Source organism: Zalophus californianus, chromosome 7, assembly GCF_009762305.2.
Source record: "Zalophus californianus isolate mZalCal1 chromosome 7, mZalCal1.pri.v2, whole genome shotgun sequence".
NCBI classification, from domain to species: domain Eukaryota; kingdom Metazoa; phylum Chordata; class Mammalia; order Carnivora; family Otariidae; genus Zalophus; species Zalophus californianus.
The window spans coordinates 19,102,220-19,127,907 of NC_045601.1; the positions used below are offsets into that span (position 1 = coordinate 19,102,220).

Consider the following 25,688-nt stretch of genomic DNA (forward strand, 5'->3'; position numbering starts at 1 on the left):
CTGCCCTCTTTCTTATGCTTTTAGAACCCAGGTGCCATGTGATGAAGCTCAGACAAACCTGTTGGGAGACTCTGGCCCAGCCCACAGCCAGCACCAACCAACAGACACGTAAGGCAAGCTAGATCATCCAATCCAGTTGAGCAGCCAGGTAACTACAGTTGCATAAGTCACTACAGGGACAGATTACTTCTGCTGAGCTCAACCCAAGTGCTGACCCACAGAATGGTGAGCAAACAAAATGGCTGTTATTTTAGCCTTTCAAGTTTTGGGATGTTTGGATATGCAGCAATAGATAACTGACCTGTTATTTAATATAATCCATTCCACCAAAATCTTTTTATTTGAAAAGTTATAAAAACATACAGGAAAAACAAATTCTTACATTTCTTAGAATTAAATTAAAAAGATCCCAGGAAAATTTTAAGAATGCCACCAGTGCATTTATCATGAAGCTCAAACATTACCTTTGGTTGAGTCTCATGACTCTTGTTCTTCATACACTTTTATTATAAAGATTTTTATTTTAAGGTGATATAGATCACAGTAAATGATAGTGACTTTGGTTTTTACTGATACCAGGACACAAAGTTTAAGTTTATGTGCTGACATATTAAAGCATAATGTTATAATGAAAAATAATTAAAATAACATATTGAGACTCACATGAAAGACATTAAAACTCAGTAAACACTAGTAAGATCAGATATTATAAGAATGGTATATTAAATTGAGTCTGAAAAGGTACCTTAAAATGAATAATAAGGAGCCAAAAAAAAAGTGTGTGACTGAATCAAATGTATTAGAAATACATAGATAATCAAGTTGAATTCCTCCATATCGTGACTAAATGGAGTTGTATTCTAGTTCCCTCTACAGGACTTAAAAATCGATATACTCATTCTACACAAAGTTGTTACTAGGAACACAATTTCTGTATTTGCTTAAGGGACTTAAAAAATATATATCACTTCCTAACATGTAATATGTACATCTCCTATTCACTATTTAGCTTTAGCAGCAGTCTGTCAAGTACTATACAGTCAACAAGCACCGAATTTGGAAGATTTAATTATTACCTATTTTAACAGAAGAACACATACAGTCTAAGTAATGTTGAAATTAATCATCCATAAACAAGGGCATAAATACACATGTGTATTTAATCCATAAGGATATATGAACCAATAAGCTCATCTATATGCCTGTATCACCATTAAATCAGCCCAACATGACAGAAAAAACGCCAACACTTTTATATTCTCAGCAAATATCACACTATCTTTTACCTAGTAAGTACTTAATTCATTAAATGAACAAATAAACTACATAAAATGTGAGAATTTATTATGTTACTTAACAAAACAATCAGATATTCCTGACTTACTCCCTCTCTATCCTCATGGCTTGGGCCTAATTTAAACCATTATTACTGACTGTCAAATCAATTCCTAGCCGCCCCCAGCGTTATCTTTTCAAAGCCAAGAGAAATCGTATCTTACTTGGCAGACCGTAATGGCTTCCTATCTTCTGCCATAATGCTCCCTAAATTTTTAGTGACACTTTGTGGTATGCACACCTGGGAAAGGTGCAGACTTACAGTGTGTGCCGGACTAGGCCAGCGGGAGCTCGGGATCCTCTTCCATGTTCTCCTCTACGCCTTCCTGTTCTTAGTTTCTAGAAAGCTAAAACTTCTATTTCCCAGATTCTTCCATAGCTAAAGTTCCAGATGAGATTAAGTTTCTACCAACTGGATGTGCTTGAGATTTGCAGGCAAAAGGGAGGCACAGACCATCTTTCTGTTGCTGTTTCTGCTGACAAGGGCATTCAAGGACACCTGAGTGGCAAGAGGTAGTTATGACAGCAGTGGGGACCAGACACAGCATTCCAAGTTCTTTTCTTTTTTTTTACATGAACTACTTAAATTTAATTAATCGATTCCATTTACAATAGCACCAAAAACCATAAGATACCTAGGAATTAACCTAACCAAAGAGATAAAGGATTCTATACTCTAGAAACTACAGAAATTTATGAAAGAAATGGTGGAAGAGACAAAGAGATGGAACAACATTCCATGTTCATGGATTGGAAGAACAAACATTGTTAAAATGTCTATGCTGCTCAGAGCAATCTACATTTTCAGTGCCATCCCTATCAAAACAGCACTGGCATTTTTCAGAGCAGGAACAAACAATCCTAAAATTTGTCTGGAACCAAAAAAGACCCCGAATAGCCAGGGGAATGTTGAAAAAGAAAACCAAAGCTGGGGGCATCACAATGCCTGACTTCAAGCTATACTACAAAGCTATGATCATCAAACAGCATGGTGTTGGCACAAAAACAGACACACAGATCAATGGAACAGAATAGAGATCCCAGAAATGGACCCTCAACTCTATGGTCAACTAATCTTCAATAAAGCAGGAAAAAATACCCAGTGGAAAAAAGACAGTCTCTTCAGTAAATGGTGTTGGGAAAATTGGACAGCCACAAGCAGAAGAATGAAACTGGACCATTCTCTTACACCATACACAAAGATAAACTCGAAATGGATGAAAGACCTCAATGTGAGACAGGAATCCATCAAAATCCTAGAGGAGAACATAAGCAGTAACCTCTTCAACATCGGCCACAGCAACTTCTTTCAAGACATGTCTCCAAAGGCAAGGGAAACAAAAGCAAAAATTAACTTTTGGGACTTCATCAAGATAAAAAGCTTCTGCACAGCAAAGGAAACAGTCAACAAAACTAAGAGGCAACCCAAAGAATGGGAGAAGATATTTGTAAATGACATTACAGATAAAGGGCTTGTATCCAAGATCTATAAAGAACTTATCAAACTCAACACCCAAAAAACAAATAATCCAGTCAAGAAATGGGCAGAAGACATGAACAGACACTTCTCCAAAGAAGACATAAAAATGGCTAACAGACACATGAAAAAATGTTCAAGTTCACTTAACCATCAGGGAAATACAAATCAAAACCACAATGAGATACCACCTCACACCAGTTAGAATGGCAAAAATTAATAAGGCAGGAAACAACAAATGTTGGCGAGGATGTGGAGAAAGGGAACCCTCTTAAACTGTTGGTGGGAATGCAAGGTGGTACAGCCACTCTGGAAAACAGTATGGAGGTTCCACAAGACGTTAAAAATAGAGCTACCCTACGACCCACCAATTGCACTACTAGGTATTTACCCTAAAGATACAGATGTAGTGAAAAGAAGGGGCACATGCACCCCAATGTTTATAGCAGCAATATCCACAATAGCTAAACTATAGAAGGAGCAGAGATGAATGGATAAAGAAGATACGGTTTGTATATACAAGGGAATATTACTCAGCCATCAGAAAAGATGAATACCTACCATCCACGTCGACATGAATGGAACTGGAGGGGATTATGCTAAGTGAAATAAGTCAAGCAAAGAAAGACAATTATCATATGGTTTCATTCATATGTGGAACATAATGAATAGCACAGGGGACCATAGGGGATGGGAGGGAAAACTGAAGGGGAAGAAATCAGAGAGGGAGATAAACCATGAGAGACTCTAGACTCCAGGAAACAAACTGAGGGTTAAAGAAGGGAGGGAGAGGGGAATAGAGTAGCCAGGTGATGGGTATTAAGTTGGGCATGTGTGGTGATGAGCACTGGGTATTATATGCAACTAATGAATCGTTGAACACTACATAAAAAACTAATGATGTACTATATGTTGGCTAACTGAACATAAAAAAAAAAAGAGCATTCCAAGTTCTATTCCTGAGATTCATGTGCTGAGAGGCAGTTGTATGGCAGTAATGGTAATTCTTGAAACTCAATAGTTCTAGCACCCTTCTCAGTATTTTGTAAACAGCTACATTCCTGAATTGAATTCCCTTGTGCTTAATACCTACACTGGTTTCTATTCCTGCACTAAACCCTTATTCACATACCAAGAAATGCACCAATCTGTAGCTTATCTAGATGATGGTCTACAATGACCAAAAAATACCCACTTGCAATATGTCTTGTTCAGATAATGTTATTCATTTAAAGATTTCAAGTTGGAAAAAGGTTGAGAATATAACTTTCTCATAATTATATAAAAGACCTTTCATGAAGCAGACCTTTTCTACCCTTCTAAAATTATCCTCTCTGGACAACATACCTAGCCATGTTTAACTAGATACAGTGCCCTAAGCATGAGAGATTTCTTCATGGCTATGCATCTGAACATAATGGAAAGTCCCTTTGCCCTTTGTCAATATAGGAAATTCCCACTAATTCCCACGGGCTCTTTTGTAATGCTTTACCTAAAATTCTCAAAACATGGTGATACATCCTTTTGCTGGTTAGTCTTCAAAATTTCATAAGAAAATTTCACTACATATTATATCACATTTTCCATCGCATTATAATTTGTCATTTCACCTCCCTTAGCCAGTTATAACTTCTATGTCTCCAGAATTTATCACAGTCTTTGTTTGCACCAGAATCTCAATCAATGTTTACCAAACGAATACACAAGAAAATAAAAAAGGTATCTGATATTCTTCTTAAATTAACTGTACCTGATATTGTCCTGTTATTAGAAGAAAACTTAAGTTTGTGATAATGAACATGGAAATGTATTAAAAATAACAGCAGAGTCAGCTGAAAGCAATTTATAAATCTGTTCAAAGGGTTTCCTATTTGTCATCTCACACCTTTTCTGATAAACTGTCATAGCTACTTTAAAAAAAAAAATCTTCATATCTGTAACCCAGCAGTACAAGGTAACAAATATTTTGAAAAATAAGTTTCAGAGATCTTTGAAGGTCATTTTACATTTGTATTGATTTACTGTTTTATTAGTTACATCTCAGTTTTTTTTTTAAAGATTTTATTTATTTGAGAGAGAGAGAGAGAATGAGAGATAGAGAGCACGAGAGGGAAGAGGGTCAGAGGAAGAAGCAGACTCCCTGCTGAGCAGGGAGCCTGATGTGGGACTCGATCCCAGGACTCCAGGATCATGACCTGAGCCGAAGGCAGTCGCTTAACCAACTGAGCCACCCAGGCACCCTACATCTCAGTTTTTATAAAACATTTAAGAACTTTTGAAAATATGTCCAAATAAATCATATTAACCTTTCTTGTGAAATGAGAACTTAACATCATCAATGACTATCAAAAAAAAAAAAAAAAAACCTGAGTATCAACTGAATATCGGTAAGTAAAACAGTGAATAACAAATAGGAAAACAGTATATATCAACTATATAGAAATAACAACATCTGAAAAAACTGTCCCTGTTATTTGGGGGATTTCTTAAAGTTCTGTTTTTAATGATCTTACCTTGAGGAATGAAAATGCCAGAGTATTTTTATATAACAAATGTTATGATAAACAAAAGTTGCTGGTCTAATCAGCAACCTTTAACTATACCTTTTTTTTTGCATTTTTGTATTAGATTGTCTTTTATTGTACAGACAGGTATATTCTAAATATCTTCCAATCTATGCCTATGTCTTTTTAATTATTAGAGCTTCCCTCTCTCTTTAAATATATATCTATCTCACAATATATACAGTGAGATATATATACACAAATATGACATTATTTGTACATTTATACAAACTTACTATCTACAATGATTTTTCTTTTTTTTTTTTTTAAGATTTTATTTATTTGACAGAGAGAGACACAGCCAGAGAAGGAACACAAGCAGGGGAGTGTGAGAAAGAGAAGCAGGCCTCCGAATGAGCTAATTTCTAAAAGGTTTATAATCATTTTTGATATCTTATATCTGATATCTAATAAAATAAGTCCCACCAGCTCACATTTCTGTTTCAAAATTATCTTGGTTATTCTGGGCCTTTCTTTTTTCCATATGGATTTTAGAATCAGCTTATTAAGTCCTATGAACAACCTGTTAAAATTCTGAGTGGGATAGTACTAAGTTTTATAAGGTTAATTTGGAAGGAAGTGACATTTTAAAACTTGAGTATTCCTTTCTATGAAGCTCTCCATTTGCTTAAGTCTTCTTTGATTCCTTCGATAGTTTTAATATTTTCCCCACATAGACCTTACATATTTTTGCTAGTGTTATTTCTAGGAACACTGTAAATTTGTTGTAAGATGTACTTTTTTCCTTCCATATACTTTCAAACTTTATGTAATTATGCTTTTGGTATATCTTTTATAAGTAGTTTAATATCTGTGTTTTGCTGTTTTTTAACCCAGTCAGAATCTCAAAATTTTAGTCAGTGAATTTAGCATATTTACAATGATTTGGATTACTGAGAACTTATTTTTTCCATCTTGATTAACTCTTTTTTATAATTTTCTCTTTTCCTGATCTCTATTTTCTTCATTTCCTTTTTTTGTCCTCAAAGTTTTAGTATCATATTTTCTATCCTTCTAGTAAGTTACCCTTATACATTAAGACACATTAACTTCACAGCTCTCTAACAAGGTCTGAAAGAAGGATTATTTGGCGAAGAGAAGGAATGTTCAGATAATTATCGTATTTTCTGAGTTCTTTCACAGTTGACACTGTCAGAAAGTAATTTATAAAGGTATTTTTAATTCCATTATGTCAGGAGTTCTTCGAGCATTTGTTAGCCCTTTCAACCTAAAGATACTTTAGCTCCACAAATTTTTTTTTAAAGATTTTATTTATTTATTTGACAGAGACAGCAAAAGAGGGAACACAAGCAGGGGAAGTGGGAGAGGAAGAAGCAGGCTTCCCGCGGAGCAGGGAGCCTGATGCGGGGCTTGATCCCAGGACCCTGGGATCATGACCTGAGCTGAAGGCAGACGCTTAACAACTGAGCCACTCAGGTGCCCCACCACAAAATTTTCTTTATGCCTTCAATCACTACTTCTCCATGTTCTGTTTTCTCCTGTCTTCACCACCAGAAATCCCCGTAATTCTTAGGCTCAAATCTCCATCCTCTGCCTTCATCTTATCACTGCCATGCCCTAAAATATTTTAATTCTTAAACAAATTAAATGAGTTTTACCTTTAAATCAAGAGATTAAAAACAAAACAGTAGAAGAACAGAGATAAAAATCAGTAAGTTGGATATCAATAAAAGATAAAAATAAAATAAACCCACAAGCCACTTCATTTAAAAGACAAACACACAAACCTCTGACAAATCATATTAACCAAAATATGGTAAAAGAGAGAAAGGGGATATGAAGAGTATAAAAATGAATATAAGCACACAAGAATAAGATACAGCCTGTGATCTTAATGAAATTGATCATATTCTGAATCATAAATATTATAAATATTATTGAGTGTAATATTAACCATAAATATACTCAATTCATTGTAGGAAGGAAGCATGCTCTGATACCAAAATTGACAATACCAGGAAAAAAGTTATATTCTAATTTCACAAACAAAAGTAGAAGTCCTGGGACACCTGAGTGGCTTAGTCAGTTAAGTGTCTGCCTTCAGCTCAGGTCATGATCCCGGGGTCCTGGGATGGAGCCTAGTGTCAGGCTCCCTGCTCAGCGGGTAGTCTGCTTCTTCCTCCCCCCTCCGCCCCTTCCCCCCTCCAAACCCGCTTGTGTTCTCCCTCTCTCCCTCTCTATCACACGCGCATGAGTGCACACGTGCAATAAAATCTGTCAATGTTATTCAAAAATTTTCACAACCATATAAGAATCCTTAATGTTAGGAAATCTATTAATGCCACAGATCAATAGGAAAAAGGAGGTAAGAAATCACACAATTTTAAAAAGATGCTAAAAAGGCATTCAATTAAAATTTAACTTACATAATTGACAACCGACTCTGAGAGGAAAAAAAGTTCTATCTCAAACCAACATCCTGTATTATGCTTAACAGTAAAACCCTAGAAGAAATATTATTAAAATTATTACTAAGAAAAAGATACTTGCTATGGAAAATATCATTGAACACTTCTGTAAATTTTTGCTAATACAGTAAAGCAAGAAAAGGAAAATAAAACCTTCATCTTCAAAATCACTGCAAAATTATTACAGATGTAATTCTGCTGTACCTCCCAGGCATGCTCGTTCAGTAAAAATAAATCTATCGTTCAAAGTTCTTTATTCCCCATCTCACTTTTTTAAAATTTTTTTATTATTATGTTATGTTAATCACCATACATTACATCATTAGTTTTTCATGTACTGTTCCATGATTCATTGTTTGCGTATAACACCCAGTGCTCCATGCAGAATGTGCCCTCCTTAATACCCATCACCAGGCTAACCCATCCCCCCACCCCCCACCCCTCTAGAACCCTCAGTTTGCTTTTCAGAATCCTTAGTCTCGCATGGTTCATCTCCCCCTCCGATTTCCCCCCTTCATTCTTCCCCTCCTGCTATCTTTTTTTTTTTTAATATATAATGTATTATTTGTTGCAGAGGTACAGGTCTGTGATCCATCTCACTACTTTTACAAAAAAAAAAAAACAAAAAAAAACAACACTTTAAAAACCTTGCTATGGGCCCAGGATCAAGTAGCACTCCAAAGATAATCAAACAACCTAACTAGTTTGGGATCTATTAGTGGGAGGAATAAAGATTATATATAGAATTAGCCTGGAGCAAATACTCTCATTTTTTTCTGTTTAAAGACTTTCCTTCTTAACCTATCTCCCAGGTAACCCACAAAGTCTGTGGAGCACCATGCCTTCTACAGAAAAAGAGATTCCCCTCTGTTTCTGCAAAGGCAATGAGGTAACAATCAATCCACAATTTTTTGAGCATTTACTAGATGTCAGGCATTGAGACTGCTGCTGGAAATAAAAAAAGAAAACATATACAGTTTACATTCTAATCTGTAAGACAGTCAAGGAACCAAGGCAATTACAATAAGCATGGTCTGTGCTATTTTAGGGAAAGAGCATCATACTATGGTATAATACAAAACAGGCACAAAACCCAGACTAGGGAATTTACAGAAAAACCTGTAAAAGAAATGACAAACACAAGTTAACCATGGAACAAGAATCTTAAGTGTGTTCGGAGCAGGGAGATCAGCTCATACAAACAGGCAGGAGAGAGGATCACTCATTTAAAAAAAGGAAGTCAGGGTGGCTAGCTTAGAATGCATAAAGAGAGGGAGAAGCATAGTGACATGAATTATGGTAATAAGTAGAGTCATATACCTTATAAGACCTTTTAGAGAATGTTAAGTATTTAAGAGTATCAACTTCATTTTGAAGGCAGTGAAATACAGTGGACACTGGTTGTTTACCTACCTAACATCCATTTCTCAGTCCACTCCTTCCTAACATTATTCAGATATTCATTAGAGCCCATATCTTCCTCAAGTTACCCATATACTTTAGGAGACACTTAAACCAAATTGAGTTCCAGAGGTGAGCCAAACCAACCAGGGTAATTTGATGCATTTGCTGCCATTTTAAGTCAGGTAATCCAAACCTAAAACCAATTAGATATATTCCATGTGTGAAGGTCAACTGATTTGGGATCTCAATTACACCTGCAAAACCCCTTCACAGCAGCACCCTGATTTAGAATTGACTGAATAATTAGAAGGTGTGTGTATACCAGGGGGAAACAGCTTGGGGACTATCTTAGAATCCTGCCTCTAATAGTCTGCCCGTAAGCATTTGAAGATTCACATCCCTCCCAAATGCAAAATACATTCACCTGACCCCAACATCTCTAAAGTCTCAACCAATTACAATATCAAGTCCAAAATCTCATTAAAATATCATCAACTCAAAAATCCCAAACTCTCTAAATTTCCTGTAGATGAGAGCCTTGACTGTAACTCATTAAGTATAGCTCTTGGGCACAATTCCACTCCATCTGTGGACCTATGAAACTAAAGAGACAAATTATCTGCCCCCAAGACTCCCAGCATTCAATGGTGGGACAAACACAGGATAACAGTTATGGAAAGTCCTGTTCAAAATGGGGAAAAGTGGAAGGTAAAAAGGAGTCACTGGTCCTTAACAGTTTTGAAATCAAGTTGGGCAAATGTTGGATTTTTCTTAATTAGGTTTCAAGGTCTGAGAATAATCCTCTGTAGCTCTCAGCTCCACCCTCTGCCTTTTTCATCCAGACAGTACTTGCCTGGAGCGGGCACTTTGATCAGCCCGATCCTGGCGGCAGCCTCCTTTATTCTGTACTGTCTTTCAGGCTGGCAATATTCTGCTGCACAATTTTCTCAAACTGCATCTTAAAGCACTCTAGAGGTTCTTTGGTTTGATTGAAAAGATCTGTGAAGCACACCCACGATCTCTTGTAAGAGTCCTTTGTGTAGCTGAATACTTTGACCTTTGGTCTTTAGGAGATTTTTAATAAAAAGTTGTTCAGCCACACCATGTTTTTCTCTAAGCCATACTGAGAAACAATTTTTTTACCAGCTGGATCAGGGTAGGAATTTCCTAAGTCATCAAGTCCTGGTTCTTTTAATAATTCTTCCCTCAATTCATTTCTTTCTTCTTGTATTTTATTATAAAGCAGCAAGAAAAAAAATCAGGTGGCACCTTCAACCCTTTCCTTGGAAATTTCCTCAGCTAAATATCCAAGTCAATCACTTACACATTATGCAGGAGACACTTCTGTTATGCTTCCCACCATCATATAACAAGGAACCACTTCCTCATTTCCAAAAACATGTTCCTCTCTCCTTCTAAGTCCTCACTGGCAGCAGTCTCCAAATCTAGAGCCCCACAGCCTACCCAAAGAAATTTAGACATTTCTATCATGTTCCTCAAATTTTCTGAACCTCTATTCACTGCCCAGTTCCAGAGCAATTTCCACATTCTTAGGTATTTGATACGGCAGCATCTCACTTCTAGGTACCAAAATCTGTATTAGGTTTTTTTTTTTGCTGTTTTAACAAATTACTACACACACACAAAAACCATTTATTCTTTGTTTCTATAGGTCAGAAGTCCAGGCACTGCATCATCAGAGCCTCTACTCAGTCTCACAAGGCTGAAATACAAACATTAGCCAGGATGCATTCCTGTGTCCCTTTCTGGAGGCTCTGGGAAGAATCTGCTCAGAAGCTCTTCCAGGTTGCTAGCAGAAATCAGTCTCATGTGGTTGTAGGACTCAATATCCTTTGCACTGAATCCCTCTCAGGCTCTGAACCTTTTGCCAGGAAGAGTCTAGTCCCAAAAGGCTCACTTGCTTCAATTAGGTTTACTGAGAATAATCACCCTATCCTAAGGTCAATTAACTGGAACCTCAATTACATCTACAAAATGCCATCACCTAGATTAGCGTTTGTATGGTAATGTGTGGACACCAGGGAGCAGAAATCTTGGAACCCATCTTAAAATTCAGCCTACCATACAACTATGTTTAGGAGTGGAACCGTTGGCTCATGGAATATGTGAATACTACAAAAAATTTTCTAAAGTGACTAACAACACTCCCACCAGCAGACTATGGGAAGTTCTAATTGTGTCACATCCAAGACAGTATTTTAGCCATTCTGACAGATGTGTAGTGATATCTGGTTGTAGTATCAGTTTGCATTTTCCTCATGACTGATTTTTGTCTTCCTTTAAAAGAAGTCAGTATACTTAAAAAAAAAAAAAGTTGAAAGATTGGATTAGTTATTCTATCATGGGTTTTTAACTTAAACTTCTAAAATGGCATTGACCCATATTGTGTCATAGTTATTTATGTCTGGGCCTCTGATGTAAGCTATTCAAATGTTTTACTCATCTTTGTTATCCTAAATACCTAGTATAATCCCTGGCACACAGAAGGCACCTAATGTTTGATGAACTGAACGTAATTTACCTTCTAAAATGTATTTTTTTCATTTCCAAATTTAAAGCACTGCTCCCACTCTATAGATTCCTCCTAGGCCAATCAATACTGTTACAGGAGCCAACCCTTTTTTAGCAGTCTAAGACACAATTTGTCTGAGCCAGTATTACATTATACAGTTAGATAAATAATATATGCCTTAACTCTACCTACCATTAATCTACCTAGCTTTCTTGCCCTAAACATAAAAAATAAATTGTTTTCATTCATTATTTTGTCTTTATTATTTTTCACATGCCTTAGGTCATTGTGCCTGTTAGGAGAGACAAATTACTCTTATATTCACCTTTGATTATGTATCCCCCTCCTGCCATATAATCTTTTTATACCTGAATACATTATAAGGACCTTGTGCAACCAGACCGGTCTCTTTGGATGCCTCTCCCAATTCCCTTGTTATTATGGATAATTTTATCCTAGGAAGTTATCCAACACTTCCTAACCATCTTTCCTTTTATAATCTCAAGGTCGTCAAATCACAATCATCTTCCTTCTGAACACTGACAGTTTTCTTCTTTCTTTTTAAATTTTTGTCTCAGGACCTGGTTCCCTAAAAACTACCAAGGTGACTCATCACATCCATAGAGTTCCAAAACAATTCTCTTTGTGGATTAGAATTAGATCCAGAAGAGTATGTCCTTCTTATCAGGCTGCCTAACAGCCTGTGCTCCATTCCATTTCTGTGTTCTAGTCCTGAATTTCATCACACAAAATCACTCTCATTTCTAATGCTTGTACACTTTCATTAAGCTGTTTTTGAGGAAAAATATTTTGCCGCTATGATGCAATTACCACAAAAACTGTAATCTTAGGTCTCTAATTAGTTCCAATATTATGATTAATTTTTTTCTTGTTAAATATGTGCAGTGAGTTAATTCACAATCTTTGGAAGACCTGTATAGATTTTTTGAGAGCTGGTATCTAGCCAAATATTCTTTTACAACTTTGCCTGGTTCATGTGCATACCGAGCAAATTATAAGCCTCATAAATATGCAAAGCACAATATTTAGGTAATATTTTAATAAAGAGTATAATGGGATAAATTAGTTCTTGTTTCTACAATAATTTACTTTAGTTACTAAGAAAAATCTGATGTGGGGCGCCTGGGTGGCTCAGATGGTTAAGCCTCCAACTCTAGGTTTTGGCTCAGGTCCTAATTTCAGAGTCATGAGATTGAGCCCCACAGCATCTGGCTCTGCGCTCAGCGTTTGGTGGGGGGGGTCTACTTCTCTCCTTCTCTCTCCCCCCCAACCCCATTCCTGCACGCTGGCACATTCTCTCTCCTTAAAAAATAAAAAGAAAATCTGATGCTACAGCAGCAGTCACTTCCTGAAATACCTTACAAGCACCAACTTTTCCACTACAATCATAGTATCTGAATGAATTACTCCATTTGTCAAATAGTTTTTTCTTAAGGACTTTGGACATTGATGCACCATTGATAACTGTTAGGAGGAACTTTTTGATTATTAGTGTATTCCATATGATATTGTATTCTCCTGACCATTAGTTTAGAATGCATGCATGCTTATTTTATTCTCTAAACCAATACATGCATCTATCATCAAATGAACAGATATAAATGTGTTAGAATAAAAGAAAAATATATCTTAAAAGAATGTATTAATTTCAATATTAAAGATTCAGCTATTCAGGTGTCTAACATATTTATACAGAAAAATTCTATTCTTTGAAATTTCACTTAGGGAAATTTTTCTTGCCCCAAGAAACTAAGTAACATTTATGTGAAAGTGTATTATGAACAAGAATTAAACAATTAAAGATATAATTATTAGATAATAGTAGTTTCTAAATAGGAAAGCCCAGGTATACAATTTAGTCCTCAGTCTTAAAATGCTCCATGTATTTTTACTTAAGAACTGTTATGCAAAAACTTAACATGGCTGAGAATACTAGTCATGGTAACAGGTGATGAAAAAAAGACTAGCAGATAGTTGTAGTTGCTTATAAATCCATGAATTCCTCCCAACTAAACTTTCTTTAAAGAAAAAAAACCTACAAAGCTAAATGGAACATACTCTGATAAAAAAAAAAAAAAACAAAACTACCATACAGAATTTTCTTGTCAAATTCTCATTCTTCCACCAAAGCCAAAGAACCTCGCCTTTACATGTATAAAGCCATGTAGGGCCAATATCATTGGTTCTAATGATTTTCTAATGTCAATTAATTGTTTCTATAAAGACTGCCTAAGTAAAATCTCTGGTATAGCTAATGCAGATATTTCAAGTTACAATCATTACTTTAAGTAAATCCAATACCTTTATTTTTTTTTTAAGATTTATTTATTTGAGAGAGCAAGAATGAGAGAGAGAGAGTACATGAGAGGGGAGAAGGTCAGAGGGAGAAGCAGGCTCCTCACCGAGCAGGGAGCCTGATGTGGGACTCGATCCCGGGACGCCGGGATCATGACCTGAGCCGAAGGCAGTCGCTTAACCAACTGAGCCACCCAGGCACCCAGTAAATCCAATACGTTTAAAAACAAAAACTATACAGGTGATTTCTAAGGCACTGTTCTAAGTGCTTTATACATATTATTTATTTTATATATATTAACTTTATAATATGCATCTTAGGGCTTTCATGAGATAATAATCCATTTTACAGATAACAAAACTGATATAGTTAATAGGTGATGGGGCTATGCACTAAGATTGAACATAGGCAATTTGGCCCAGAGTCTGAACTCTTAACCACTATGGTACACTGCTTTTCAAGATTTTCAAGAGAAAATCATATCTCAAGCTAAGTGATCAATTATAGTAAGAACAAAACTTGACAATTAGTACAAGCTGGCTGCTAACCAAGAAGAAGATTTATAAGTTTATGTTATTCCCCAACTCAAATTCATTCTACAGAAACTGAGATACGATCTATTTAGTATGAACAAATGTCATTTTATTGGGCATCTGGGAAGTTAAGCTTGTCTTAACTTTGACCAAGATCCTAATGGCAAGGCCCAAGTCTGCCTTGTTTACAAATGCATGCTCAGCAGCTAGCATTAAGTTGGCACAAAATAAGCACTCTATAAATACCTATAGAATAAATGGGGATAACAATGGAATATTATGAAGCCATCAAAAGGAATGAAATCTTGCCATTTGCAATGACATGGATGGAACTGGAGGGTATTATGCTGAGTGAAATAAGTCAATCAGAGAAAGACATGTATCATATGATCTCACTGATATGAGGAATTCTTAATCTCAGGAAACAAACTGAGGGTTGCTGGAGTGGTGGGGAGTGGGAGGGATGGGGTGGCTGGGTGATAGACATTGGGGAGGGTATGTGCTATGGTGAGCGCTGTGAATTGTGCAAGACTGTTGAATCACAGACCTGTACCTCTGAAACAAATAATACATTATATGTTTTAAAAAAAAAAAAAGAAGAAGAAGAAGATAGCAGGGAGGGAAAAATGAAGGGGGGAATAAAAAATAAATAAAAAATAAATGGGGATAAGAGAAAGCTGTTTTAACATTTAACAGAAAGCTGTTAAAACATATGTTTTAACATATGAGAAAAAAGAAATGATAAAGATTACATATATCACAGAGGAAAATTTTCCACAAATTAGAAAACCAAACACACAAAACAGTGAAGTAACATACCCAATTTCATATAGTTAAACCAAGATGTGAAACTTCCAATTTCCACATTTTTTTAAATCCCATAAAAGTGAAATTCTATCAAAATATCCATATTATATAGTTGTATAAGATGTGAATGTACTCAACATTACTGAACTGTACATTTAAAAATGGTTGTGATAGAAAATTTTAGGTTCTGTGTATCGTAGCACAATTTTTAAGTCAAAACTAGAAAAAAATCCACATTATGAAAAAATACAATTTAAATCACTACAGTTTCTATTTATAAATTTCTACTATACTAAGAAAATTTACTTATAAAAATAAGACAATATTGTAAAACTTGTTTATATTACTTAACAACTGTTCAAAATGTAATGAAATAGCTACTTAAAAACTTTTGTATTTTTCTTACCTTTCCTAGTTTCAGAAGTAAAAATGAAAATAGCATAAAAATGAAATGGAGTAATTCAACTTGTTAAGTTAGCTCAAACCCACTGTGAAATAAGGGGAAAACTACTAGGTTATTAGTTATTGTATTCTGTCAACAATAATAAGCATCGTGATAGTCATTACAAATAGTCACAAGATTTCCCGCTTTTCTGCTTCTTGGTTAGATGAGTGAAATTAGAGATGACCATGTGACTTGTTCCCATAGCCCATGAAATGAGAGTGTGAGAGATATGTATCATATCCAGGCAGAAACTTTAAGAGCCAATGCATGCTTCACCATATTCTCTTTCTCTCTACTACAGTGACAAGCAATATTGTAATGACTGGCTGTTTCCCCAGCCAGGTTCTGGAATAATGATAGTGAAAAGGAACAAACCCACAAAGGACATATAGTATAAGGAAAAAATAAACTATTGCTGTATTAAGTCATTAAGATTATAGCATAACCCAAACTATCCTGACTGACACAAATATAAAAACTGAACGTAAAGCAGTTATATAAAGAAAGGGATGGATTCCTACAAATGAGGGAGATGGAAGGATTGGCAGGGAATGATAGGATTTTGTCCCTTCTCCTGCCTACGGATAGTTGCTCTAACAGAAGGTTTCCACCAGGGTGCAGATTACAGTCCTGAATGACACAGAGTTCAGGCTGAGGGGCAGAGTATATCTTGCCACCATGCGCAGTTCCTAGAGCTGGAGGAGGCCCCTACTGTGCCCTCCTCTTCCCACATGTAGTCAGATGCTGAGGAAAACAAGGCTCCTCCCAAGTGCTAAGAAATCTGAACTTTAGTCTTGAGAGAATATAAGTAGGACCATCCACAAGACACCAGGCCCATTCCTTAGCATTTCAGGTCCAATGGCTGGCATACAAGTTTGTAGCTAGCTTAGAGGATTTCATCCTGAGGAGATACTCAAGGAAGAAGTATCATGCTACAGTTCCTTCTTTACTGTTAACCTGAATAATGGTCAAGGGGAAGCTGAACTTCGAATGGGACCAACTAGTTTCTACTGATCAGCTGGGTAAACTCTATTACAAGACTGAAAACTGGGAACTCTATCAGCTTATTTCATTTGTAACTTTTAGGACCTTGCATACAATTGTGCAGAATGTGCTCTGCATAATAGCACCTGACAAAGGAGGGGAATGGTGGACTCTGAGGCGGCATTCACCAAGAAAGGCTCTGTTTTTTTGTACTTCACACAAAGATGCCTTCTGTTTGTCGGCACCTTATAGACGAACTCACCGTTCCTTACCCATTTTTACCAGAATTTCTTGGAGACCATCCTTAGAGGTACTATTGAGGAGACTTACCTCATACCTGACAATCATGCGACCCTGACTATTCTGGGACTCCTTGAGCTTTAATCCTTTCTCCATGAAGATATACAATAACCTATAGTGTATGTTTGTGAATCTGGACCACATACTACTACATTCCTCTGTCCCAGTGAGAAATATGGACAGGCCACTGGCAAATGAGGTATCAGAAGTATTCTTCTGCTGGGATTCTATATCCTGACAGAATCCTTCTAGTGGGTGGTAGAGAGTAAGAGAAATTCTACAGCACTACACGGACCAAATGATATCATTTTGATGTGCTAGAGCCCAGAGTTTCTAACTTTGAAACTGCTGACTATTTTGGACCAGATAAATTCTTTATTATGGAGAACTGACTGCCTTGTCATTGCAACATACTTGGCAGCATCCCTGGCCTTTATCAACTAGAAGCCAGTAGCACTGCTCAGTCCACCCTCCTCCAACTGTGACCAAAAAAAATGTCTCTAGACATTGTCCAATGCCCTCTGGATGGTAAAATCACACCAGGATGACAACTACTCTGCTAGACCCATACTTTCATTTCCAGGAGATGGTGTGAGACTGACAAGATGTGTTCTGGGACTAAGATGCCCATCGCTATCTCCACCTGCTTGGTGGCATCTGAAGTTGATGTAGACCTCCCCCTAAGATCCAGCTGGCAAGTTGACTAAGGAACTCTGCCCGGCAAATTGAGGCCGGCCCTATTCTGAGCAGGTAGAAAAGAACTGAACCTTAACGTTCTGCTTGCCTTTTCTCCCCTATGTCAACCCTCCCTCCTACCATTAACTCCTCCTTCACTTCTGTCCCTCTCCCAGAAGCAGCAGAACCATGATTCCAACTTATTTAGAAAATCTATCTTCCCAGGCAAGATGTAGCCCAATAGCAAACTCTGCTACTGCCCCACTGCCAACTCTGGTCTCTGTCTACCATAAAATGTAGACAGGTCTTGGTGTTGGCTAAAGAAGTCTGAACTGCTATGTTCTCAGCAGCCTTTTTAGCTTGCCTATTTTGGAGGGCCACTGTGGGCAAAAACCCAGACTTACAAACTGACCTATTTATATAACCTGAACAGATCAACATGTATCAAAGGAGGAATGGTCTGATCCCTGGATATGCTTTGGGCAGTCTGATGTCTGACTTTCACTGAAGATGGGTCCTAAAGACCCTAACCCTACTGCATTTAGATACTATATAGATGCAGATTTCTTAACTGCACATACACATATATACTTACATCTGCTCATGCTTACGAGTACACATACACACACATATATAAATGTTCATATATACAACAAAAAATAGATTTCATAAGCAAGGCCTATATTTCTTGCTCATATTTCATGCCAAAGTAAGTTCCATATGAATTAAAGATTAAGCATAAAAATAAAAGAAAAAATAAAGATTAAGCATAAAAAAATGCAATTTTAAGAGCATTGTAAGAAAATATGGAAGAATGTTTAATAAAACTAGAGTGAAAAAGGTCTTTCCAATATACAATGGAATATTACTCGGACATAAAAAAGAATAAAATCTTGCCACTTGCAACAACGTGGATGGATCTAGAAAGTGCAACGCTAAGTGAAATAAGTCAGAGAAAAACAAATGCCATATGATTTCACTTATATGTGGAGTTTAAGAAACAAAACAAATGAAAAATGAAAAAAAGACAAAAAAACAGACTCTTAACTATAGAGAACAAACTCCTGGTTACCAGAGGGGAGTAGATGGGGGGATGGGTAGAACAGGTGAAGAGGTTTAAGAGTACACTTATAGTGATGAGCACCGAGTAATACAAAGAATTGTTGAATCACTATACTGTACACCTAAAACTAATGTAACACTGTATGCTAATTATACTGGAATTAAAAAAGAAAAAAAGGTCTTTCCAATCAAAGTACAAAACTCACAGTCATATAAGAGATTTCTATGACCAACTGTTGTACTTCTACAAATTTATCTCAGAGATATACTTGTATAAATGGATGAAGTGATATATGTATCATACTATCACAACCGAACAAAATGAACAGCACACCAAAAAGGATATAAATGTCCACTGATGAAGACTGACTAAATTATGGTACTTCCACATAATAGAATATCATGTGGTTATGAAAATAACTATGGAAAACTGGCTTGTGCCAATATGAAACAATCTATCAAATATATTGTTGACTGAACATAAATTATAGGAAAAATACGTAATGCTTTCCCTTTTATGCAAAAAAAAAAAAGAAGAGCTATCTAGAAAGATTTCTGCGTATATGCACAAAATATTTCTAGAAGGACACAAAAGAAATTTATGTGGTTGCCTCTGGAGAGGAAAATGGGTCTGGAAAGGAAGGAATCTTGCTTTTTATTATCTATCCCTTGAAGTTCTTGAATTATTTTTTAGATTGTGCATAAAGTCTATCACAAAAAAATAAAATCAAAGAATAAAATTCAAAGAAAATATTTCAAAAAAGAATAGCAAATACCTTATATATATATATATATAGGATAACAGAAAACTCTTACCTTTCTCTGCAAAATTTAAGTGAATGTAGTATGGCAGGTCTCTTTTGACGTAAATTCCATAAATGTAAGGTGTCATCAGCCAAGGCACTCACAAGAGCCCCCTTAAAAATAAAGTGTAAAATATTTTATATAGAATACATCTTAGAAACATTAAAGCTACTAAAGAGCTGCCAAAAAAATCTTCCCAAATTTCAAAACTTTCAGCCAATAGATTTAGTTTTGAAAAACATTTGTCTCACCCAAATTCTAAATAGCAGATGTTATACAGTGTGTCATATGTAAAAACTGTTTTCACTTCTTCAATTTAAAGTATAATTTAGTATCTTATAAACTACAAATATACTAAGATCTAGTTGGATATTATGGTTGATAGCTATGTAAAATTAGAGGTCAGACTATAAGTTACTTGATCACTATTGTATATCTTCTTGACCGAAAGAAAAATATAATATGAAGTAGCTTTCCCATTTTATTTGGCTTAAGAAAAATTCTTCGGAATGTACTATGTATGCCTAGATCATAATTCTACTACTAGAATGATACAGAAAATAAAGATAGCATTCAGCACACTATAACTTCAACTTCCAAAGGGTTGACCAATCAACTAATTTAGAAAGTTAGAACATCTGATACTACTAAATACTATTAAGTATGGAGAAGCATCTCTGGCCCTATATGAGAATCACACAGGAGGCTCAATCTCACCCCTGACCTCACAAACCAGAATTTTCAGAGCAAGGACGTACACAGGTATATTTTTAAAAATCTTTAGAGGTGATTCTTGTATGTGAACAGGATTAAGAATCTCTAGACTAAGGCTGATTTATTAAGACATGTGCATGTGTTTCCTCAAAGGAATCAGATACTTTTCGTCTATACTGAGAGTAAGATAAAAAATACAACATGAAAAATTTATGTTAATTTCAAAAAAGGATTTGCAGTTCTATCCATCCAGGTTATTATGAGAAATCTTAAAATCTCCTTCCTTTAAACTAAGTTTCTCATTTATCAAAGAGAATTAAAATAGCTCTGAAAGTTTACATTAAATGATCTCTCCAAGTCCTTTCCACCTTCGAAATCTATGAGGGCTTCTCTATGGTGTAATTCGTACTGCTACAACCTGACTATCGGAGAGCAGAAATAAAGTCCATATGCTTTCACTAGAAAACATCCTCTTATCTGTATTATTTTGAAGCAGAGAAACTCAAAAGATTCAGAGTATCAAAGATTTGTACTCTTCATTATTTCCACCACAGTCAACTTCTTTCTCAAGATGTGCACACCATCGTGAAATCTCAAGGAAGAAGAGATGCAGGGCCAAAATGGCAATAATAGCTCACCACCTCCTAGCGTGGCTCCTTTACCTACATATGGCCCACTAAATATAAAAGCAAATAGCTACTCCCAATTGTCAGATTTCTGTAGCATCCCCAATTAAATATTCATATTTTGCTAAGCATTCTTTAAAACAGCAACATCATTTTTAAGTACTCAAAATGTAACATTTAAGCATGTAAAATAAAAGTCATATCCAAGAACTCTATGATGAATCCTATTGAAAAGAAACCTGTATGACAACATAAATTACTTAAGATTTCTAAAATTTAGGTGTATAGGTAATCAATTTGCAATGTTATTTACACTGGTTCATGTACTGCTTTAAGAAATAATCTTAACGCAAGTATAAAGATGGAGAATAGGTTGGTGGCTGCCAGGGATTAGGGACTGAGAGCAGGAGGGGGCCCAGTTATAAAGGGGGAGCCTTAGCGAAGTCCTTTATGATGATGAAACTGATCTGTATCTTGTTCATAGTGATCATTACACAAATCTATATGTGTCATAAAAATGCACAAAACTAGACACCCACACTGACACAGGAGTTCATGGTGATGAAATCTAGATAAGGTCTGTAGTCTAACAGTAGTATATGGATGTCATTTTCCTGGTTAATATTAAACTATTGTTATACATAATGTTACCATTAGGGGAAGATGGGGGAAGTACACAGAGAACCTCTCTATTTTGAACCTAACTGCCAGCAGAATTATTTCATAACAAAATTAAAAAAAAATTGGAAAAATAATCTTGAGTCCTCATAAATAGGTTCAACAACTTTCTATATTGTGATTTCTTTTGAATTTTAACATTTTACAATGCCTACTATACAGTTCTACACAGAATACTGCAGTTTTTAAAAAACACTTCTGACCTTGAAAAACCTACACAATTGTATATTAATCTTCTGATAAAAACATTTTACAAAAGGTCAGAGGTATCTAGCGTTTTTTTTTTCCCTTTCATATACATTTAAGAATTTATTACATGGAACCTAAGGACCTGAGGGCAAAAAGAATGTCCACAGACTAACACCACAACTAAAGATAGCAGAGCCTTTTCTGGAGTAATTCCTTTCTTCTAATGACCAGCTTTTCCCGCTCGTCACTGCATATAGTAAATAACTATTCTCAGAGCTGCTCATATTTTAAATTGTTTAACTTTTTATTTTCCTTTTTTTTTTTAAAAATTCTAATTAGTTAACAGTGTTATACTAGTTTCAGGTGTACAATATAGTGATTCAATAATTCCTTACAAAGCCCAGTGCTCATCACAAGTGTGTTCCTTAATCCCTACCACTTGTTTAACCCATTCTCCCACCTCCCCTCTGGTAACCATCAGATTGTTCTCTATAGTTAAGACTCTGTTTCTTGGTTTTCCTCTCTTTTTTTTTCCGCTTTGTTTCTTAAATACCAGATGAGTGAAATATGGTATTTGTCTTTCTATGACTGATTTATTTTGCTTAGCATTATACTGTCTTGCTCCATGTCATTGCAAATGCTCATACTTTTTAAAAACCTGCAAGCATGTCATCTACCCTGCTGATAAAATAATATTTGTTTCCTGAGCTCCTTCCTAACTTTATACTCTATCAAAAAGAAAGACATCATCAATTATTTCAACCAGTAAGTGACACAACAAGAATTCTGGACAATAACCAGTCTTCTTTTCTAATGGAATTTTGTTTACTGGTTGTATTTCAAACAAGTCACAGAGAAGTATATTTTGTTATTTATAATAAACTCAATCTCTAAAAAAAAAATTAATATAGATTTTAGTGTTACATAACTTTCAGTATCCAAGAAATAAAATTTAAATGCAGCACTTTGTACCATAAAGATTTACCTTACACCATTCTATTTGCAACACTGTTTTGAGAAACATCTTGCATTATTTCTGTAACTTCCCAGGAAGATGCCTCAGTGAACTGCTATTAGCTCTGACCTATAAGAAATTTACTTTTGTTCAAATATTAAATATGAATGCATGCAAGAAATCTGAAAGACCAGATGTGGCCCTATTTCATATATAAATAGGACAGATTAAAGCAATTCACTAACCTCATTAATCAGGAACTGAAGTTGGATTACTGCAGCTCCACTGTCATGTTGGCAATAACATTCTACTCCTGGACGACCAAAGCTGTCATTAATTTCATTAAGGAGTCTACGGTATGTGTGGGCTTTTTACAGCAATTGTTAAGTTACATAACAGACTAATATTCCAATGACCTGATATTCAATACAGGCTATTTATTGAGATTAAGATTCAGAGTTACATTTATTACACATCAATCAGATCAGCTAGCTTCTGCTGATAATCGGAAGTCTGAGAGATTATAGGTCTAAAAGAAATAACTGTTCCTTCTAGAAAATAAACTATCCAAAACAGCAATATACAGAACATAAACTAGGTTTAATACACTTTACTCTGGCCCAGGTTTTTTTCTTTCACTTAAAATAAAAAGAGAAAAGGTAGTTGATCTGCAGAGCATCCAATTTTGACCAAGGAAGCAAACAAATCTGAAAAGCAGAGACATGTCATTTTGGAATAATGCTTTTGGAACCAATCTTTTTACTAGCATTTTTCATTCCTATAGTGTTATTTTTCAATAGCGTAAGTTAATATAATGAAAAACCATATGACTATGTTTGTAATTATAGCATGATGTTATATTACCAACGAATGTATCGATCTTTTACAAGAGACGTGAATTCAAAATACGCAAATTTACACTAATTTGTACATGATAACCATAAACACACAACATTCTCTGTTAGGCATTATATTAAACATGTTATATATATTAACTCATTTAATTCCCATAATTTATGAAGAATATATAATTTCCCCTCCCCCCATAAACAGATAAGGAAACTGAAGCACAGAGATATCAAGCAACTTATAAGTCACGTAACTAGAAAGCAGCAGAGATGAGATTTGAATAAGCATTCTCGCTCCAGAATCTATACTCTTAATAAGGTATGCTAAATAAACAACAAAACAAAAAACCCACTTATACAATTTACTAAGTGCCAGGCACTGTTACATGCTTTCATCTTCATAAACTTGAAATAAGAAATTAGCTATTTTAACATGTTACTATACTAATCTACTTTTCACTAGTTAATAAATATTAATTGAAAATAAAAAGCTATATCTAAAATGTGATCGATAATGTGATTATAGCCTTCTTTATATAAATTCATATTCAGGTGTATAGACTATTTCTATATTCTTTTAATACATGTCCTAAGGTTCTTCTTAATTTTCTATACACTTTTTCCTTCTGATTTCTAAAAGTTTTTCTAGGTGATATTTATCTTCCATGATTTTTTTCATTTTATTGCCAGCAATTAATTCTTCTATTATTTCAAAGACTAATCGTGCACGTTTAGCCTATAGTACCTTACTCTGTAAACATCTCAAACTTTTATCATAATCATCATCATATTAGTAGTACTAGTTTTACACCAATTACCCAAATGCACCTAAAGGAAGCTAGATTTCAGATTGTTACTATCGGCATTTGGTAGTGCCAAATCACACCTGGTTGGCCAAAGAAATACCTACATCCATTTCTTTTGTCAGGATGACTTTTTAGCTAGTAAAGGGAGTCTAATTCTAATCTTTCCAGCTAAATTATTCTTTCTGGGACCAATTAGCATATTCTATAATTCTCATTTTTACATGAAGCAAAACTTCTCATCTAACCAGATCAGTAAAACTAAGTTAATAAAATATGTGAGCTATTATGAAGAATCATAAAAATTCTACTTACCTTTTTTTCAGAAATCATAATTTTGCTAATCTTGTGATATTATCTTCTTTAAGTACGGCTCTATTAACTAGATTCAGAACTGTTTTTCTTAAAACATAGCCATGGTGCCCCTGGGTAGCTAATTGGTTGAGCATCTGACTCACGGTTTTGGCACAGGTCCTGATCTCATGGGTCATGGGATCCAGCCCCACAACAGGTGCACTCAGTAGGAAGTCTGCTTGAGGATTCCCTCCATTTGCCCCTCCCCCCACATGCATGTTCATGTGCCCATCTGCTCTTTTTATAAAATAAATCTTTAAAAATTAATTAATTAATAAAAACATAGCCATAACTATCCAGGTATAAGATCTGTAGTTTATTTTTATTTTTATTTAAAACATTTTATTTGAGAGACAGCATAGGAGCCCATGAACAGGGGGAGGGGCAGATGGAGAGGGAGAAGTAGGCCCCCTGCTGACCAGGGACCCCCCGATGCGGGACTTGATCCCAGGACCCTGGGATCATGACCTGAGCCGAAGGCAGACGCTTAACCAACTGAGCCACCCAGGCATTCAACTAGTTTAATTTTTTAAATGGAACTTTAAAGATAATTGGCAATGCATTCTAAATGCAGCATTCACATACAATCTTACTATTTCTTTTCTGATCATTTACTGTTATCCACACAACATCAAAAATTTTAAGTGACTGACTTCATGAAGTCTTCCCAAACTATTCATCCTGCATTTTTTATGTATTTTTAAAAACCCCTCTATTTTGCATTCACATTATATATTCTTAAACTAATTACTATATTATAGTGTCAAATATGACAGGCACAAACAGATATGGGAATACACAAAACTGATTATTGGTTAAGTAAAACATAAGCATATAGATCTACTAATTTGG

At 35.4% G+C, this 25,688-nt stretch overlaps 1 protein-coding gene across 5 annotated transcripts in view; it reads right to left on the bottom strand.

The window, feature by feature from the left end:
- Positions 1–25,688, bottom strand: part of STXBP5 (syntaxin binding protein 5) — a 178,905-nt gene that overhangs the window by 130,867 nt on the left and 22,350 nt on the right. For all 5 annotated transcript variants that reach the window (XM_027603983.2, XM_027603979.2, XM_027603982.2 and 2 more), the window contains exons 3-4: positions 23,077–23,158; positions 19,682–19,782 (exon numbers count right to left, since the gene is read on the bottom strand). In XM_027603983.2, coding sequence (XP_027459784.1) covers positions 19,682–19,782; positions 23,077–23,158 — 183 coding nt within the window. The remainder of the gene's footprint in view (positions 1–19,681; positions 19,783–23,076; positions 23,159–25,688) is intronic.